The sequence below is a fragment of the Geotrypetes seraphini genome, chromosome 13 (genome assembly GCF_902459505.1).
Source record: "Geotrypetes seraphini chromosome 13, aGeoSer1.1, whole genome shotgun sequence".
Lineage (NCBI taxonomy): Eukaryota > Metazoa > Chordata > Amphibia > Gymnophiona > Dermophiidae > Geotrypetes > Geotrypetes seraphini.
This window is the reverse complement of record NC_047096.1, coordinates 2,162,131-2,182,514: the sequence shown is the minus strand read 5'-3', so window position 1 is coordinate 2,182,514 and position 20,384 is coordinate 2,162,131. Positions and strand designations below refer to the sequence as shown.

The window sequence follows — 20,384 nt, the reverse complement described above, 5'->3', positions numbered from 1 at the left end:
TTTCCAAGCTGAAGAGCCCTAATTGTTTTAATCTTTCCTCATACCGGAGGAGTCCGAGGGAGATAGGCACAGGGGAAATACTAGAAAGGAGACATAAGAGAAGGGAGATGCTGAACATGGGGAAGATGGATGGTGAGCATGGAGCAAGAAATGTCAAATGGTCAGGAGGCCCTGGCAAGTGAGTAAAGAGAAGACATAACACAGAACCACTATGGCAGATAAAGGTCAAATGGCCCATCTAGTCTGCCCACCTGCAGTAATCATTATCTCTTTCTCTCTCTGAGAGATCCCACGTACCTATCCCAGGCTCTTTTGAATTCAGACACAGTCTCTCTGTGTCCACCACCTCTTCTGGGAGACTGTCCCATGCATCTACCACCAGAAAACAGACCAGTGCCTGAGACCAACATGATTTGAAAAATAAAATGATGAGACAACAAAAGGTAGAAAAAAGTAATTTTATTTTCTATTTTGTGATTAGAATATACAGTATCAGACTTGAAATATGTATCCTGCTAGAGCTGGTGTGAGACATACCGTATTTTCGCTCCATAAGATGCACTTTTTCCAAAAAGGGGGTGGAAAAGAGGCGCATCTTATGGAGTGAATACACCTGCCCCGGTACCTTTTTTTTAACTTGCAGTGGTCTAGCGTGGTCTCCTGCTGGATGACTGCCTTTCTTGTTGCGCCGCTCTGCAATGAGAAAGGCAGCCGTCCAGCAGGAGACCCCACTGGACCACCACCAGTTTAAAAAAGGTACCGGGGGGGGGGGGGGGGAGCTGCGGGCTGCTTTGGGCTTCCCAGCAGCAGACCACCAGACGCACCTACATGTAGAGGAGGAAAAACCAAGAAAAAATCATTCTGAACCAAATTATTTTTTCTTGGTTTTTCCTCCTCTACACGTAGATGTGTCTTATAGACCGAAAAATATGGTAACTGGGGACTGCAAAGCTCAGGCTGTGCTTCTTTAGTTTCAAGCTGGTTTAGAGCTCTCTCTGACCAGGGAGCAGTTGCCCTAGTTGCACTCCCCTAATACTATTCCTATTATGTGTGACTGCGGTATTGTTAGCATGACCATTCTGTAATAATTTGGTTTATTCAGTTTTCTCAATAGTAGACGGGATATTTGTGAAGGGGAGGGAGAAAGGTGGATCCTTGCTCTATATTATTTGTTTATAAAATGACAATTATACAGAATATTGTTTCTTTTTCTACTTTTAATAAAATAAGTTCAATATAAAATCACAACTATTTGATGCTTCTGTGGATATCATACTGTTTGCGGGGACCAAGCTCATGGGGATGGGGCGAGACGGGGAAGGGACCGAACTCACAGGAATAGGGCAAAATTTTTTCCCCGTGTCATTCTCTGAGAGAGCATCCCTCGTGCCAGTCTTCTAAAAAAGGTACCGGAGGGGGGATGGAACAGCCCACTAGACCACCAACCTCAGTGCGATGGGGAGCTTGCTACCGGTGTGTGCCGGGGGAGGGGAGGTCAGAGTGTGGGTAGCCCACTAGACTACCAGGCTAGTGTGGCGGGGAGCTGTTGAGGGGGGGGTGTCTTTATTTTATTTTTTTAATAAACACAGCTCGTGTGTGTGCGCAGTGCATACACAACAGAAGAGCCCATAAAAAAAGAAAAGCAGCCTCTGCTCCCTGGTTCAAGCAGGGAGAACAAGGGATGCTTTTTTTTTTTTTTTGACAGGCAGGCAGGAAGAACTGTGCTAACGATTTTTCTTCTGAGCACAGCTCCTCCTCCCCCTTTACCAGTGATTTTCCGCACATATAGCATGCTATTATGTTGAGAATCACCAGTAAAACAAAAATTGCTCCCACCATATTTTTTTACTATGGTGTTGGAGCTCAGAGCATCTGGCCCTGAGAACAGACTGATCAGCTTACTTATACCACCAATACAATTCAGTTTGTTCTCTGTCTCCACCTGCTGGCAGAGGAACGTAAACCCCTCCGTCTATACCAGTCTGGAGGGACGCTAAAGAATTGTCTATTGCTTATGTTTGACTTATTCTTGTTGTACACCACCATGAGTGAACGCCTTCAAAAAGGTAGTAAATAAATCCTAATAAATCAAACTGATCCCGTGCCTTTTGAGTAGAAAGTAGCTCCCATTATTTGATTAATCTTGATTAACCTAGTCAATAATGGCATGAAAGGACCTAATGCATTCTTCAGCTTACAATACCCAGGTCCCAAACATTTTTTTGTCAGCTGCCTCTTGTGTACTTTACCCCCAGCCTTTCTGTCACCCTAGACCTCTTCATGTCATCACCAATAATCAAACAATTGCCATCTGAAAATGCAGCCTTCCAGGTCCATTACCTTCTGGATAGCTTCCTGCTGCCAACTCTACGAGTCCATCATAGCAGCCCACAACACAGCTCCATCGTGACTGCCTTTCTGCTATAGCTTGTAGATACTACTATTTTTTTAAAGTTTACCTGATAGACCCAGCTGGAATAAGTGAGGAGTCAATCTGAAACCTTAAGACACACTTCAATAATTATGTTCTGCAGCATCATCCCACTTTTAAAACGAGAGGAGGAAATATTTTTTTTCACTCGGAGAATAGTTAAGCTCCGGAATGCGATGCCGGAGGATGTGGTTAAGAGCAGTTAACATTGCTGGGTTTAAAGAATGTTTGGACAAGTTCCTGGAGGAAAAATCCATAGTCTGCTATTGCGACAAGACATGGGGAAAGCAACTGCTTGCATGGTATTTTGCTATTGCCAGGTTCTTGTGACCTGGATTGGCCACCGTGAAGATGGGATACTGGGTTAGATGGAACAATCTAATTTTAAATGTTTCAAAAAAAGACCTATTTATTTCAAGAATTTGTTACTAATAGTTTTTAATTTGTATCACCATAATTACTTATTTGAACCGCTGTGAACTTCATGGAGGTATTGGCAGTATACAAATAAAAATTGTATTGGTCTAACCCTCAATGGCTATTCTTATGATTTAGTTGTAGATATGTTCTTGTAAGCAAATAAGCTAAAGCAGAAGTCATATTAAAAATCCAAGTATCTTTTCTATACAAGCTTTATTTAAAACAAATAGGTTCTTCATTTTAATGTCAAATAGGTCAAACGATTTTTAACATGTATAGTTCAGACAGTGTTTTCATAAAGCAATGCTTTAAATACAAACAAAACTTGAGAGGAAAGAAATTAAAAGCTATTTACAAACACAAGTTGTGGATGTAGTAACTCACAACCAATGGAACAGTTACATAAACATGGCAAAGACAGAGAACATCTTCCCCAAAATATTTCATAAAGTGGATTCAGGGGCTCTAAATAGTCATAATCCGGAGAGTTTCAAGACCACCAGGGTTAATTTCAATAAAAAAAAGTCTCCAATCTGAATTATATTAACCAGTCCTAGCCTGACAGAGCAGTGGCTAGCAGGTCTCCCGGCCTTTTCATGTTTCTAGAACTAATTATCTTGATTATAGAATGTGTTTTCCTACCCCAGAACCAGGGTCTTCTAAAAGGGGTAATGTCACAAGCACTGTATTTCTCAAAAATATTCTCAATGCATTGTGAGGGAAGTAAAAAAAAGTGGCAAATAAGAGACATCTTGAAATACATTCTGGGAATGCCCTTCCACACAGGCCCAAGTCAGCCTCAGTGGTCAAACTCTGGGAGGGCCAGGGGAATGGTTACCTGCCCCTTCCTCAGCTCCCAGCTGGCACTGCAAACTTCACTTTGGTTCTTCATGGTGCTCCTCCAACTGCTCTGGATAATAATTTTAAACTGCAAGCGAGAAGGAAATCTTTCTACCAAGCTCCTGAGTGAGACAAATCATCAAAAAGAAGGGGGCCAACACTCAGAAATGGACATATGCTAAGGACTTAGGACTATGAGCTGCATAAGATGGAAAGGGTCTCTCTCTAGGTTCAGGTACTGGAGGCGCTCTCTTCACTGTTCTCTCACCGTAGGTTTATGTCCCCAAAATCCAGAGGAGACAATCTGTCAACTAGCAGCAGCAAGTACTTTGGTCCAAGATTTGCCTGTCCTTTAAGACTTTTTTTTTTTTTTTGCAAATGATACCTAGACAAGAGAGCATCACGAAACCCAAGAACCCCATTTATTAAAATGTCTAGCCCAAACAAAACACCATTTAAACTGGATGTTGACATCATGGCAGAGAATCCTGGTATGTCCGGGCAAGATTTTTTTTTTTTTTTTTTTGTAAGGATCTTGGTATAAATGGCTGCAATTGTTGAGGATTCTGCACTAAGGCGGTTTTTCTCTTCTGTTCTAAGTAAGCAGAAATGCTTTCCCTAGAGGTGCCGACAATGAATCAGAACATCAGCAGCATTCTCTGGTCCAGTAGGGAGACTGAAAATAAATCCTGCTGTCAAAACAACCAACAATTGGCTGAATTTTCTCTAATAAAATGCATTCTCCTTGGTTATATCTGAGAAGAACAGTCTACTGTCTAGCTATCAATCATTTCTGAGAGCTCCAGCAGAAGGTCATCTTCATCTTTGCCTGGGTCCAGATCAATCTCTGCTTCTAGTTTTCCCCCCGAGATTTCCCACATAAGTTTCTCAAAGTCATCCTCCACAGATAAGGGTGTTTTACTGCCAGAAGCAGAGCTGAGCCTGCGCGTTTTTATTGACGATTGCATCAACGTTGGATTATCCATCTCTGTTCGTGGTGTGGAAGCAGCCAGGCTTGACATGGTTGACTCAGAGCTGCAAAAGAAAAGGAATCACCTTGGACAATGCATGGCTTATCTTGCTTTAAAAAGGAGGCAATCAAGTGCTCGACCAATAAAACAATATTCAGACTCTGATAGGTTAGAAAGTGGGCAACAGCATGGAAACCAAAGGAAGCAGGAAAACTGAAGGGATGGAGTCTGCAAACACCTCTCCCTCGTAGCTACAGACCTGTAAAAGTGAGTTTAAAAGAAGCAATATCGAGATTTTCAAGAACTCTATTTTTGGAGCCCTAAATTGAAAAGTCAATGAAATAGGATTTCACCCATTTCCTTGGTCCCCCTTCCCATCCTCTGTACCCTTTAAGTGCTTCTCTCTCTCCCTCCAATCCTCTTTCCCCACAGGTACTTCTCTCTCTCCTTCCAACCTGTTCTTCTGCTGTTTCTGTCTCTCCCCTCCCATCCAGCACTACCCTACTTCCATGCTCTTTTCTACAGCACTCAGCTTTCCATTATGCTTCTCCCTCCCTCCGATGCTGCTTCCCCTCACAATCTCTTTAGCTCCCAACTCCCCCACCTACCTCCTTCCCTGGCTGCGGTAATTCAATCTTCGGGCAGCTGGCAGCAGCATAGAGGTGAGCCTGCAACTGCTGGCCTGTCCTGGAAGTCACCGCTCTGCAGCCGCTTCCTGTTCCTGCATAGGTGGGACCTGCAGAAAGGTGGCAGCAGGCTCACCACCTTTGCTGCTGCTGTCGGCTACCCATAGATTCAATGCTGCAGCCAGGCCTGGGAAGGAGGGAGAGTCAGGAGAGCTGGCTAAACCCAGACAGACTCCCCCATTTAAAAAAAAACCCCACACATCCAGTCAGTCTTCTAACAAAAAGGACATGTTTGGACATATGTAACCTTCCAGAAATCAAACAGAGTCAGGCAGGAGAGAAAACCTTAAAGGCAGACATTGGTATGCAATACAGATGTCCTTTGCACAGAAAATACAAAAGCATGGAATTACTACCAATACACAGGACTTAAGAGCTGGCCCTACATGTCACATGCTTCAAAACAGATCCCTAACACTCTGAAACAGAGGAGACAATGTATCATTTACTGTTTCCCAATATCCGCAGCTGGCATTCTCGATGGTAAAGATTGCAAGTATCAAGAATGATTTTTCAGTTTAGACATTACCTTTCTTTTGACATCTCCGATACAGGTACAGCAAGTGGTCTTTCCTCTACCAAAGCAGTGATTGATCTTTCCTCGACTGCAGCCTGGCAAAGAAAAGCAGCATCAGGGCAGGAGTCCAGTACAGTGCCAATTCAGAAAATGGGATTATTGGGAATGTCTGGAAGTGGTTTAAAGGCTTTTTGCAAAATAGGTCATATCAGTCTATTTTATTGGGAAATATTCATCCATCAGGATTGCCGCAGGGATCTCCATTATCGCCCACCCTCTTTAACATAGATCTGATCTCTCTGGCCAATTTATTGCAAGACTTGAAAGTCACATTTTTTATCTATGCGGATGATATCACTATAGTTTTGCCAACGTTAGCCTTTTCAGATGGCTTAAAAGATCAGATGGCTGCTCTCTTGGCGAGGTAGAACAATCTAAACTTAAGCTTAATTCAGAAAAACTACATTTTTCCTTGCAAGTCCAAACGATAGCATTACAGACAAAAAACTTCAAATTAACAATCAGAATTTTGATTTAGCCCCTCAATTAAGATCTTAGGGGTGACATTAGATCGCTATTTAACGTTAGAAGATCATACCGATCGGATGATAAAAAAGTGCTTTGCAATCCTCTGGAAACTTTGAACTATAAAAAAGTATTTTGACTTTGTTTCCTTTAGATTATTAGTTCAATCTCTAATTCTATCTGCTCTTGACTATAGTAACATCATCTATTTAGCCTCTTATAAGAAAACTTTAAATCGCATTCAAGTAATACAGAACACGGCTGTGCGCCTGATCTTTGATTTGAGGTTTTTTTTAACACCAACTACATTGGTTGCCATTCGAAGCACAAATTCTCTTTAAATTTGGCTGTACTTGCTTTAAAGCTCTTTTTGGTCTGGCTCCAAGATACCTATCCTCCCAATTCAAAATATATAAGTCAAATAAAAATACTCGTAACGTAAAAGTTTGTCGTTACATAAGATTTTTAGATAAGACCTTCACTTTCCAGTTAGGAAAGATGAATATCTGGTTAAGTTCTTTGATTCCTCAAACTCAATCGTATCATGCCTTTAGAAAGTTGTTGAAAACCTATTTGTCTGATAAGTTTGTATCATGTTTATTTTCTTAACCTGTTTACATGTATGCTTCACTGATTGTACAGTTCTTCTTGATTGTTAACTGCCCGGAACTAATGGTTTGGCGGAATACAAGAATACAATTTATTCTTCTTCTTATTCATCTTAAGGAGTGAGTGTGTTTCAGTATTAAGCTTGTAGTTCCAACCAAACTCAATATAGCTCAAAGACTCCATAAACCCACAATCCGCATGGTTTCTGTGCTCTCAGGAGCTCAGTGGTACTATCACTTTGTCTGACCATAAAAGAATATTACCCATTCAGCAAGCAGTTTTAGAAGGATGAAACATAAAGGGTCATGGTTTTGATATACGAAAGCAGTTTACATATATTATATGCAGGTACTTTGTCCCGAGTGAGCTCATATCTACGTTTTTGTATATGGGACTGGCCCAGGGTCATAAGGAGCCACAGCGGGAATCATTAGACCACTCCTTCACCTAAGTGAATTCAGCTGGAACATAAGTAAAAAGGAATGATTTGGGGGAGGGAGGGAGGAAGGAAAGAACATGTATACTTTTCCTTCTAAGATCGCTGCTTAAGCTTTCAACCTGTGGCTTCCAAAGCAGGTGTAAACATGCATGTTATGACCGCTGAGCAAAACCAAAGTTCATAGAGTTGAAAATTCTGCATAACGCATTTCCCCCTTCTATTCCTTTTAAGGCTCCTTTCTGAAGAAAACCTCTGAGATCACTACAGGGATTTTTCTTACTGAAGTGGTATGAATCAAAAAGAAGGTTCTATTAGTTGTTTGGGAAATTTTCTCGTTTTTAATTTCAAACTGAAACGTAGAACTTAAAGAGCTGAGGAAGATTCTGTTTCACTTTCCTTACCAAGGCGACCTTTTTCGCTGGACATTCAAGCTGGACAGCTCCGAGGTCAGAACTCAGTGGCTTCACTGTAGCCACAGCAGAGGGCTGACTTTTCGGTGCCTTGCGTTTGGATGGTCCTTTTGCAGAAGAGCTGGGCTTCACATTTCCTTTGGGCTTTCCTGGAAGAAAGATGAGTCACTTCCATAACTTCCCCGATACACATTCACCAGGATAGCTCCCATTTCAGAGCAGAACTTGACCCTCACCTTTTCCTTTCCTTTCTGATGGCTGAACTGCAGTCGCTGCAGCTAGTGTGCAATCCCTAGCTTTGGCTGCTGGCAATGATCTTGTAGGCACTGCTTCATCTGGTTTCTCTGCTGTTGTTTCGGCAGACTGCTTTTTCACCGTGACAATCATATTCTCTTCTGCTGCTTCCTTCTCTGGGGCTGGCAATAACGGTGGTGACACAATCACACTTTCCTTCTGCAGCCAATCCCCTTCCAGCTGTTTTCGCTGTCGCTTTTCTCGCATGATCTCCTCAAAGCTCTTCACCTGCACATCAGGATTTGAGGACGTCATGCTCACATCTAAATGCTAGTGAATAAAAACACAAGCACCTTAATTAATTTGATACATCCACAGAACAAAACTTCCTCCTTCCTTAAAGATTTTCAACCCAACTAAGTCTTACTACATCGGCATGAATAAAAGCAAAAAAAAAAAAAATGACCAGATTGATGGGGGCAGCAAAGCCAAGACTCAGGGCAAGGATGGGTCTTGCTCTGCAAGAGGTTAACAGAGTGGGTACACTAAGTCTCATGAGTTGTGTGTGTATTGGGGTAGAGAGAGATAACTGGCAAGCACAATTTCACCATCAACACAGTACTGTCCCTGCAGCTACCACAGGAAACCTTCCCCATGTCATTCTTTAAGGAGAGAGGGAAGAATCAGAGTCTAAGTGGGCCCAGCCACTGACCCTGAAGCCTTGCATTGAAGATGCTGGTGTAGAAGGACTGAGGTTGAGACAGACACTAAAGAATGACACAGGATGGTTTCCAGTGGAGACGGGGATGGTGACACTATAGAGTGACAGTGACAGAATTTGTCACCGTCCCTGCAGCTACCATTGGAAACCATCCCCATGTCATTCTTTAAGTCAGAATCTAAGTGGGCCCAGCCACTGATCCTCAAGCCTTGCATTGAAGATGCTGGTGTAGAAGGACTGAGGTTGAGACAGACACTAAAGAATGACACGGGATGGTTTCCGTGGTTATGCACAGAGACAGGGGTGGTGACCAATTCTGTCAACGTGTCATTTACTACGGATCCATAGAGGTTTCTGGACAGTCTGGCCACTGTACACCCCTCATCCCCTTCTACTACTACTTTTAATAATTTCTGTAGCATTGAAAAGCATATTCAATGCTGTACGTGTAAGACAGTCCCTGCTCCAAAGAGCTTACAATCGAATTTGAACAGAGAATGTCTAACTGATAAATCACTGACTATTCAAAAGGGACTTTCCTAAGAATCCAAGAGAAGTCCAAAGTGCTGCTTGAGGGCTCGATTCCCCTACTCTGAACTCACCTCTGTGCTATTATCTCCAATGGAAGGCTGGAAAATGCATGTATCCTCAGCAACTGGCTGCTTCTCTTCATTTACAACTACAAGTCAAACACACCACATTTACTTGACCACAGCATGGGAGGAATCATGAAACAGACTTTGGCAGTCTGGTTCAACAGAGAAGGAAATAACATCAATTGATCATACATAATTGGGCCCACTGGAGGCAGTGCCACATTTTTCTGTCTTTTTACTTCACATGTATTACATAGCTCCCATTTCCCATTCCTTATGGAGGTCAGAGCTCTGGAAGCCATTTCAAACATAACAGCAGCAATACTGGGTCAGACCAATGGTTTACTGCAGCCTAGCATTGTTTCCACACTGACCAATCCAGGTCACAAGTACCTGGCAAAAACCCAAATGGTAGAAACATTCCATGCTACTGATTTTGGGGAAAGCAGTGGCTTCCCACTCATGTCTCAACAGCAGACTATGGACTTTTCCTCCAGAAATTTGTTCAAACCTTTTTCAAACGAAGATGTGGATCCTAAAAAGGTTCTTTAAAAACAGACAGAAAGAATCTTGGGCTTTAAGATCCAGATATTCCCCGATGTTTCTCGGGATATGCAAAAGCGAATACGTCAGTTTTTGCTTCTGAAACTAGGAGTTAATCTTATTGGTGGAACTTTTTATTTACGATATCCATGCAAATGTATAGTGAGATATCAATCATTTAAATAACACTTCTTCCTCAGGGGCCCAAGATGTTCAAATCTGGTGTACCAAGAACCATATGGAGTGTAACGATAGCACATAAAAATCGTAGAAAACAGGCAGCAGAGGCTCTTGTAGTTAACACTTCACAGTTTCAAACACTCCATATGGTTCTTGGTACACCGGATTTGAACATCTTGGACTCCCGAGGAAGAAGTGTTATTCGAAACACGGACTGTATCGGGTGTCGGTTTCTAACCAGTGTGAACCATTCTTGGGGAAGCAATATTTCACTGTCTTCAATAAAAGTTCCTGAATCTCTGCAATCCATCTTGGCCAAGGGATATAAACCAGGCCTCATTCTGAAGCCCTGAAAACATGGGCTATGAATCTGGGATATTCAAGAACCTGCAATTTCTGGTCTCCTCCCCACATTTGGCTACACCAACTAAACCAGTGGTCTTCATTAATTTTAAGCTGGGGCCACTTTGGTCAGCAGTGTCATGGCTCTCCTTCCGCTAATTAGAAGCCAATGACATCCATCCCCAAAGCCCACCTTCAGACTTCATTGGGATGTCCCTCAATGGTTGTGAGCATGTCCAAATGCACTCTTTTTTGTCTGTTGAGAAATGCTTTGTCCTTCAAGCATGCACCCCTCCCCATCTACTTCTCCCTTTCTGTCCTGAGCCTGGGTGGAAAGGCAGAGAAGCAGGAACCCCCCCCCTCCAAAGACAAAGAGAGTCCCCAAAGAGGTCTCTGGGCCTTGAAGAACACTGAACTAACTACCTTGTGTGTAACAGTAAAACATCATGGTCTGGGCACGTATAGTCTTGTATAGCATTTACGTACATGCTGGCTTTGAAACGCGAAGTAACCTTTTCCAGCCTGTGGAAGCTGGGTCCTCTTGTGATGCGTCATTGCTGGAACTCTCTTGGCTCTGTTGAAGCCGCAGAGCTTTATCTCGCTTTATCTCTTCCAGGGTCTTCACCCACACTCCCTTCATGGCCTCAGCTTTCCCAGCTGCGTTCTCTGGTTGGACTTTACAGGCACCTGCCTTCCTGACCATCACTTTGGCCACCGATTTTGAGGACTTCTCACTCCTTGCATTCCGCTGCTCTTCCTCCAGCTGCCTTTGCTTCTTTTCTGCCAAAACTTCGGAAAAAGTTTTAATGCGAACAGAAGGGGGTTTAGTGGCCACATTAGACTCCTCTGCTTGCACAGCTGCCTCATTCATAGGCTGGCCTTCTTGCTCTCGCTTCTGGCCAGCTTTCTCCAAACGAATCTCTTCCAGAGTCTTGATATGAATTTTTTCTGCTAGCTTCGTGGTTTTGTCTGTCAGCACAAAGAGGGGAGAACTGGCTTTACAAGACATCATTCAGACAAACTTTATGTTTTCTAAACAGTTTGGCAGAAAGAGGAAGAACAAACTTAATCCCAGCTCTATCCCAAATGTTTTAAAAACAAAGAATCACATTAACTCGGGGATAAATTTATATTGATTTGGAAAGCCTTAATAAATAATTCTTCTATTTCAGGAAAATTACTTCTATAGCACTACCAGATGCACATAGCGCTGTACCCGCTCAAACTCAGGGGAGGGAAGTTTCGTGGAGACGCCAGGAAATACTTCTTCACGGAAAGAGTGATTGAGCATTGGAACAAGCTTCCAGTGCAGGTGATTGAGGCACGCAGCATCTCAGACTTCAAGAAAAAATGGGATACCTATGTGGGATCCCTACGAGGGTCATGCCAAGGGATAGGGTCACTAGGGTATAGACTTGAAAGAGCGGGTCAGTAGAGTGGAAGTATAATTACAATCATACTCAAGGGGGTCATTAGACTTAATAGGGAGGGTCAATAGGGTGGGCAGACTCGATGGGCTGTAGCCCTTATCTGCCGTCATCTTTCTATGTTCCTACATCAGTTTCCCTTTTTTAAATATTTATAATTCACTTTAAAACATTTTAGAAAAGGGGAACTAACTTGTATATGCACTACAATATATTCTGACCAATGAAGATTACAGCAGACTATGCAAAGTATATTGATGCCTATGTCAACAGCTGCTTCTGATGGTCAAAAAACATTTTTTCTGAAAAAATTCTTATCTAGAACTTATGTGCATTAATAAATTATAAGGAGTTTGTGTTTAATAGAAAATGACACGGGGAAAAAATTTGTCCCCATCACCGCCCCATCCCTGTGACCACCGCCCCCGTGACTACTGTCCCCATAGCACCCATACAAGCCTCAGTACTGCAATATTTAGCTTATTCCTTCCTTATAAATCAAAGTTCTGGCTGTTGAACTACAGAAAAAGATGTTCAGCTGGCAGGGCTTTGTTTATAAATTTTTATCAACAACTAATATACTACTTTATCCTAAAGCAAAAAAATAAATAAATAAATATAATTTTTTTCTACCTTTGTTGTCTGGTTTCTGCTTTCCTCATTCATTTCCCTCCATCTACTGTCTGCCTTCTCTGTCTCTTCCATATGCTCTGTTACTGTGCCTCTCCCTTCCTTCTCTCCCTTCACCCCCAATTGATCTGGCACCCATCTTCTTCCCTCTGCTCCCCCCATAGTCTGGAATCTCTCTCTTCCCCATTTCTCTTCAGCTTCAGTAACTCCGCACCCCACCTTCCCCAGCTCCCTTCAACGTCTGTTCCTCTCTACCCCACCTTCCCCAGTTCCCTTCAGCATCTGTTCCTTTCCACCCCACCTTTCCCAGTTCCCTTAAGCGTCTGTTCCTTTCCACCCCACCTTCCCCAGTTCCCTTCAGCGTCTGTTCCTCTCCACCCCACATTCCCCAGTTCCCTTCAGCGTCTGTTCCTCTCCACCCCACATTCCTCAGTTCCCTTCAGCGTCTGTTCCTCTCCACCCCACCTTCCCCAGTTCCCTTCAGCGTCTGTTCCTCTCCACCCCACCTTCCCCAGTTCCCTTCAGCGTCTGTTCCTCTCCAACCCACCTTCCCCAGTTTCCTTCAGCTTCTGTTCCTCTCCACCCCACCTTCCCCAGTTCCCTTCAGCATCTGTTCCTCTCCTCCCCATCTTCCCCAGTTCCCTTCAGCGTCTGTTCCTCTCTACCCCACCTTCCCCAGTTCCCTTCAGCGTCTGTTCCTCTCTACCCCACCTTCCCCAGTTCCCTTCAGCGTCTGTTCCTCTCTACCCCACCTTCCCCAGTTCCCTTCAGCGTCTGTTCCTTCTACCCCACCTTTCTCAGTTCCCTTCAGCGTCTGTTCCTCTCCAACCCACTTTCCCCAGTTCCCTTCAGCATCTGTTCCTCTCCACCCCACCTTCCCCAGTTCCCTTCAGCGTCTGTTACTTTCCACCCCACCTTCCTCAGTTCCCTTCAGCGTCTGTTCCTCTCCTCCCCATCTTCCCCAGTTCCATTCAGCTTCTGTTCCTCTCCACCCCACCTTCCCCAGTTCCCTTCAGCGTCTGTTCCTTTCCATCCCACCTTCCTCAGTTCCCTTCAGCGTCTGTTCCTTTCCACCCCACCTTCCCCAGTTCCGTTCAGCGTCTGTTCTTCTCTACTCCAACTTCCCCAGTTTCCTTCAGTGTCTGTTCTTCTACACCCCACCTTTCCTCCCTTTCTCCCTCCCTGCCCCTTACCATTGTGGCAGGCAATTTCTAAATGTGTTTCCTACCAGCAGCCGGAGTGTTGAAATCGCATGTGGTTGCAGGAAAGGTCGTCACTGATGCAACTTCCAGTTGTGTCAGAGATGACTTATGGCAGCCACACGTCTGTCTATCCTTATTTTGTATGTCCCCCTTATTTGAAAATGATTTATTGTACATCGCTTTGTAATCTTTGAAAAAAGCGATTTTATCAAATATGAAATAAACTTGAAACTTGAAGAACTATATACACTAACATTTAGGCTCTGATTTTGCAAAACTAAGTAGAGCATATGAAAAATCACAGCTTTAGGTTTCTTGCTAAAAAGCTACCCTTTTTTCTGACTAAACAGTGTTCCAATCAGCTCATTACTAAAAGAAAAGAAAACACATTAAAAAAATATATAGATTGCATACATAACTTTATTTGCAAAAGCTTAAAAACTGAAAAAAAAAACCCCAGATACAGACTTTAGCATGGCTTCTACTTCATTGCAAATGGAGGTGTGCAGCTGCACAATGCTGACCTCATTGTGAGATCATCAAGGTGCACCTGCAAGGTAGAATGCCACAATTAAAATATGTGCTGTGATTTGAACCCATGACCTCTGGAAAATGAGCACAGGGCTTTTACCCGGTGAGCCACAGCTGTCATGGGGTGCCTTTCTGTCATGGGGTGCCTATCATGAGAGCTTAGTGATCATAGCCATGTGAAGGTAAAAATAGCTGACAAGATCATTGCTTAGCAGATCACTAAGCTATCATATCAGATGGGAGGAAGAAAGACATTAGTGGAAGCTGCTGTGGCTCAATGGGTAAAAGCCCTGTTTCTATTTTCCAGAGGTCATAGGTTCAAATCCCAGCACATATTTTAATTGTGGCATTCTACCTTGCAGGTGCACCTTGATGATCTCACAATGAAGTCAGCATTGTGCAGCTGCACACCTTCATTTGCAATGAAGTAGAAGCCATGCTAAAGTCTGTATCTGGGGTTTTTTTTCAGTTTTTAAGCTTTTGCAAATGAAGTTATGTATGCAATCTGTATATTTTTTTTCTTTTAGTAATGAGCTGATTGGAACACTGTTTAGTCAGAAAAAAGGGTAGCTTTATAGCTTTAGGTTTCTTGCTATAAAGCACTGTTTAGTCAGAAACAAAGTGTAGCTTTATAGCAAGAAACCTAAAGCTGTGATTTTTTTTCATATGCTCTGCTTCAGTTAATGGATATTTTCCTCCAATTAGCAAATAATATTGCTGTTTTGTCCACAAAAATAGAAGGTTTTGCAAGCAATATATCTGTTTTGAAGTGCCCTGTTTATATGGTGCCTTAGTAAATGTATTTTGAACTTAATCAAGCAAAACTAAAAACCCAGAGAGCTATTTAGCAGATCGCATTAAGGACGTCCAAACTGTGCCTAAGTTCCATCCATAGAACTCAGGTCTATCTGAAGCCCAAACTATGCTCAAAAGTACATCTGGTTTGCACTCATCTACAATGTAGGCATGAGATGGACGCCCTAGGTTGCTCAGCGTTTTGCAAATGAATTGAAGGGTGCCCATATTTAAGCCTCGCCCAAACCACGCCTATTCCATTAAGCGTTTTTCCAATGGGCGTACATGAAATTGTGAAGGCGCCTACAAAGTGACGTTAACATCCTTTGGATGGCATGTGCCAATTATCGCTTGTTAAGACCCTTAAATGGCTCATTAACCACTTAGTTTGGACACCTAAGTCCCGCTTAGCGCTAGGTGGAACTTAAGCGCCCTTTATAGAATCAGGGCCTTAGTGTCTGGCTTTACACAAATATTTTGTACTAACATGGGACAACATACTGCATGCAAGTGCACAAGGCTCTGCCCTAGTGGCAGAGCACAAAACGCTGTAATGACACCTTTAATAATTGCATTGACTATGGTAGTATTTTATGTTTCATGATTTTATTATCATTTTTTGGGTTCTGTGCTATTTTATGTTTGTATGTTGAATTTATTATGTATGTTTTTTTTGTACTCCGCTTTGGAAAAAGCAGATTCTAAGCAAATGAACAAAAATGGTTGTGGTAGTGAGTGGGATAAGGGGTTCATTTACTATAAAAGGTTAGTGCAGCTATGGCTCGTTCTCCAGGAGGATGCCCTCTTAGCGCATCTACCCAGTTCCCCTTTTGGGGAGTGTTGCACCACTTGTGAACAGCTGAGAGGACGCACTTTTGTATTATGTGAGCACTGCATCTGCTAATATTTCATTTCTGCTCCCTGGTGGTTGATTCCTTCTGTTATCCTTCCTGGACAGTTTGTTCTGTTATTGCCTATTCTTTGTGATGTGGATTCTGTTTTCCTGTTTTGATGTTGGTTGCATTATCAATAAAAATTATTTTTAAAAAACCCCCAAACTAAACTTTGTTGCCCAATGTAAAATGCTTTGATTGAGTAAACAACACAGAAAAAGCGGTATTATCAAGTCCCACACCTCCCTCTCAATTCTTTCATACCCCCCACCAGAAAAAAAGGTTGTGGGTTCTTAGATGCTGGCACTAGAGACAAATAGACATGAAATGCCTACTACAGCTGACTACGGGGGAGGTGCTGAAAAGTTCTCAACCCAACCAATTTCCTAAATTCTGAGTGTTATTTTGCAAAGTGCCAATTTGCAGAATCGTAATGCTATGTTTTTTGACATTGTTTCAGATCATTGATTGAACCACGTCAATGAAAAGTGTGGAGCTCCGAGCTATCATGAAGTTCCTATTCCTGCAGAAGAAAACTTCAAAGGAAATCCAAGAATGTAGGATGCAAATATTGAGTGACAAATGCCCATCATACTCCACAGTGAAAATGTGGTGTGCAAACTTTCAGCGTGGAGATTTTGAGACTGAAGATGCAAGAAGGTCTGGGAGGCCTCAGATGGTGTCAGCTCCTGAAATTGTTGACCATGTCCATAACCTGATTTCGGTAGATCAGCAAATATCAGCTAGAACAAGTGCTGAGACACTACAGATATCCAGGAAAAGTGTTGGGTGTATAATCCATGAGCAGCTGGGTATGCAGAAGCTGTCAGCCAAGTGGTGCGCAAATGTTTGAATGCTGACAAGAAACGATATCAAGTAGACAAATTGATTTTGTAGCATTTTCAACGAGCTGGTGCCAACGTTTTGGAATGACTAATTACTGTTGATGAAACACAGTTACATCACTATGATTCTGAGACAGTCCATGCAATGGCAGCACTCAGGTTATCAAGGCCAATAAACTTGAAGACCCAAAAGTCAGCAGGAAAGGCCATGACCACAGTGTTTTGGGATCGGAAAGGTGTTAAAATGACTATCCTCCAAGGGGCCAAACAGTTAATGCAGAATACTGCTGTAACTTGCTGTGCCAATTAAAGAGGGAATCTGCGGAGAGGAGTTCTCTTTTTCCATGACAACGCACCTGCTCACAAGGCTGCCAAGACGATGGATGGTCTCCAGTTTCCTCAATTCCTCATTTTGTGTTGCATAGACCATCCAGAGAAACTAGAAACTTCTACTTATTTGCTTAACCAAAAATTAGACCTTCTTAGATAGGACCCTAGCTTTCAAGCTGGTAGGCAACAATCTTTAGGTAAATGTATTCAGCAAGCTAGGTTATCTTATTGCAGTTTTCAGAAATTAATTAAGATCACTTTGTTCGATAAGTTTATTACTTAGTGAGAACATAAGAACATAAGAACTGCCATCTCCGGATCAGACCTTTTATTATTGAAATTCTATTTTATAAATATTTGTATTTTTACTGTATTATTGATTTTCGCTGATTGTCCAGCTCTTTTTAGTGTAAATCGCCTAGAACTTTTGGTTATGGTGGTATAAAAGAATAAAGTTATTATTATCCTACTCACCAGATCTTGCTCCATCTGACTATTTTCTGTTTTCAAACTTTAAAAAGAGTTTGAAAGAGCAACGATTTGAGTGACTGCAGCAATGGAACATTATTTCAGTGACCAGACATCAGACATTTTTGGAAGGGTTGCAGAAACTTCAGACCCAATGTGCCTTGTGTGTTAAACTTATGGGTGAATATGTGGAACAACATACAAGTTTCATGGCTGAGAACTTTTCATACTGATGCAATTGAGCAGCTAATATCCAAAAAGGGAGCGGAATTTTAGGCATTCTAGGGTGGTAGACAGAGTTAGATCTGTGTGTCTGTTGCTTTTTTTCTAGTGAAATGGGAGTCTGAACAGATGCACTTACCCATCTCATCGCTGCACTGCTCTGCTGGCAGTTCCAGCCTCTCTTTTACAGACTTGGAAACGTGAACTGCAAAAAAGGAATACAAACTATGAAAGGGAAAATGCTTATATCCAGGGACACTGAGTACTAGTGACTACTGGCTGAGTTACGCAGAGCTGGCAATGCCACACTGAAAGTTAGAGCCCTAGCTAAGAAAAGAGACTACCTAGACAGGTATCCTGTACCTGGCTTTGGGAATCTGCTGCCCTGTTTCTCCGGGGACTCCATCTTCCTGCCCAGCCGCTCAGCCAGGCTTCGCTTCAGAACAGGACCAAACCTGCCACCTGTGGGGTAGAGAAATGGTACAAGACAATTTAATTTAAAAAGGCATTTCTATCCCACTTTCCACAAATAAATTCAATGCCGGTTACAATAAAGTAAGGCCAAATTGCCAAAGGAGGTCTCGCTTCTGCTATTTTTTTTTTTAATGCGTAAATAAACATGAGTCGGTTGATGCGGTGTATCTAGATTGTCAGAATGCTTTTGACTAAGCCCCTCATGAGAGGCTCCTGTAGAAATTAAGAAGCCACAGGAAGCCACAAGCAGCAAAATACAATTTTAAATTCTGCTTGTGTTTTTAATGTTACTATGTTTATTACATATTTTATATGATGTAGTTTTAGGTGGACTATAAGTTTTTTAAATGAATGAATGAATGTTCTGTGGTGGCCTGGAAACTGGTTAAAAAGACAAAAAGCAGAAAGTAAATTAAATTACCAAGTTTCTCAATGAAGAAAGGTGAATAGTGGGATCGGTGCTTTATTAACAAATTTATAAAATGATCTGGAAATGGGAGTAAGTGATCAAATTTGCAGATGAGACAAAATTATTCAATGATGGAAAATCATGCAGATTGTGAGAAACTGCAGCATCTGGGCAGATGAAATTTAATGCGGAGAAGTGCAAAATGATATAACTATATTTTGGGTTATTCTTCCCTAGTTGCATTATGCTAGGTTTCTCATCAGATGTTACCACACAGAAAAATGGTGTCTGTCTCACTAAACAATACATTGAATTCTTCTGCTCAATGTGTGAAGTGACCATAAAATGAAATTACAAAAGAGACAGAAAATAAGACAATATGTGATTCACTGAGCTAAAAAGTACCAAGATGGTCACTGCTAGCGTTTTGGCGCCAAAAAACAGGTAAAAGTCTTGGGGGACTTCCAAAATGCCGACAGCCTCCCTCCAATTTGTGGAAGTGCAGCCACCAACTTGGTGTCATTGGGACTTTTTGGAGGGTGGGTTGACGCAAGACTCTGAGGGCTGCTGGTGTCTAGGGTTGTTAAACCGCTTTCTGTAACCTTGGAAGGATCACTGGGTGGAGGAACTCGGGTTGTACTGGTGAGAACGGCGAGAGGGACCAAAAATTACCTCTACTCCCTCCTGGGGATCGGCACGGCCTGTTCTCTGGCAGAGACAAGGCGGCGATCCATCACACTGGCCATGAGATCATCTAGGCCCTTATCAAAAACCATCTGCCCCTTAAAGGGCAGTCTGCTTAATGTTGCCTTAAATGCCGAGTTGCCCGCCCACTGCCTGATCCAGAGCATTCTGCAAGCAGAGACCACATACTCCAATACCTTGCTAATGACCCCGTAAAGGTTATATAAAGGTGTCTGGCAGTAATTCACCCCTTCTAACATCAGCTGGGGGCAGATGTCCTCCTTCACAGAGGGTTCTGTCTTGATCTAGTGCGACAGGCCCATGCAGCAAATGAAGCAGGTACCACCACTTTAATTCCCAGAGCTAGAGTTTCAAATTGTCTTTTCAAAACCATGTCTACCTTGCAATCTTGCACATCTTTCAGCATTAACTCCTCTCTCACTTGGGAGAGCCATGCGTTTGGTGACCTGAGCCATTGCAGAGTCTACCTTTGGCTGATTAAACAGCTACTAGAACTCTTGTACCATCAGGTAGAGTCTGGACATGGCTTTTGCAATCCTTAAGGAGCCTTCTGGGGTCTCCCACCGTTCCATAGCTAGGGATATAATGTACGGATTCGCTGGAAAAAAGGAGGTCTGAGCACTGGAGCTGCTCATTACTGTACAATGGGAAGTGGAGGGCTGAACCTCCAGCTTCAGCTTTATAAAAGCATCCACTATAAAATAGTGGACAGAGAGACTTGAATAGCCAGTGGATCAAATGGTCATGCCCCTGGTCAAGTGCCAGAGCAGCATCTTGGCTACTGGACCCAAACAGGGAACTGGATTCTTCCAGGACTGTCTCCGAGACCCAAGATAAAAGGGGCATGGCATCTGATTATAGAATGACACGGGGAAAAAAATTTGTCCCTGTCACCGACCCCACCCTGTCCCTGCGACCACATTCCCTGCAGCATCCATACAAGCCTCAGTACTGCAATATTTAGCTTATTCCTTCCTTATAAATCAAAG

General features: G+C 42.7%; 1 protein-coding gene across 2 annotated transcripts in view; it reads right to left on the bottom strand.

Annotated features, from left to right (window-relative positions):
• Positions 1–4,039: 4,039 nt before the first annotated feature.
• The window catches only part of ZC3H11A (zinc finger CCCH-type containing 11A), a 30,166-nt gene continuing 13,821 nt past the window's right edge, over positions 4,040–20,384 (bottom strand). For both annotated transcript variants that reach the window (XM_033918183.1, XM_033918185.1), the window contains exons 11-18: positions 18,171–18,269; positions 17,947–18,012; positions 10,951–11,433; positions 9,406–9,482; positions 8,085–8,412; positions 7,840–7,997; positions 5,878–5,960; positions 4,040–4,726 (exon numbers count right to left, since the gene is read on the bottom strand). In XM_033918183.1, coding sequence (XP_033774074.1) covers positions 4,468–4,726; positions 5,878–5,960; positions 7,840–7,997; positions 8,085–8,412; positions 9,406–9,482; positions 10,951–11,433; positions 17,947–18,012; positions 18,171–18,269 — 1,553 coding nt within the window. In that variant the 3' untranslated portion in view covers positions 4,040–4,467. The remainder of the gene's footprint in view (positions 4,727–5,877; positions 5,961–7,839; positions 7,998–8,084; positions 8,413–9,405; positions 9,483–10,950; positions 11,434–17,946; positions 18,013–18,170; positions 18,270–20,384) is intronic.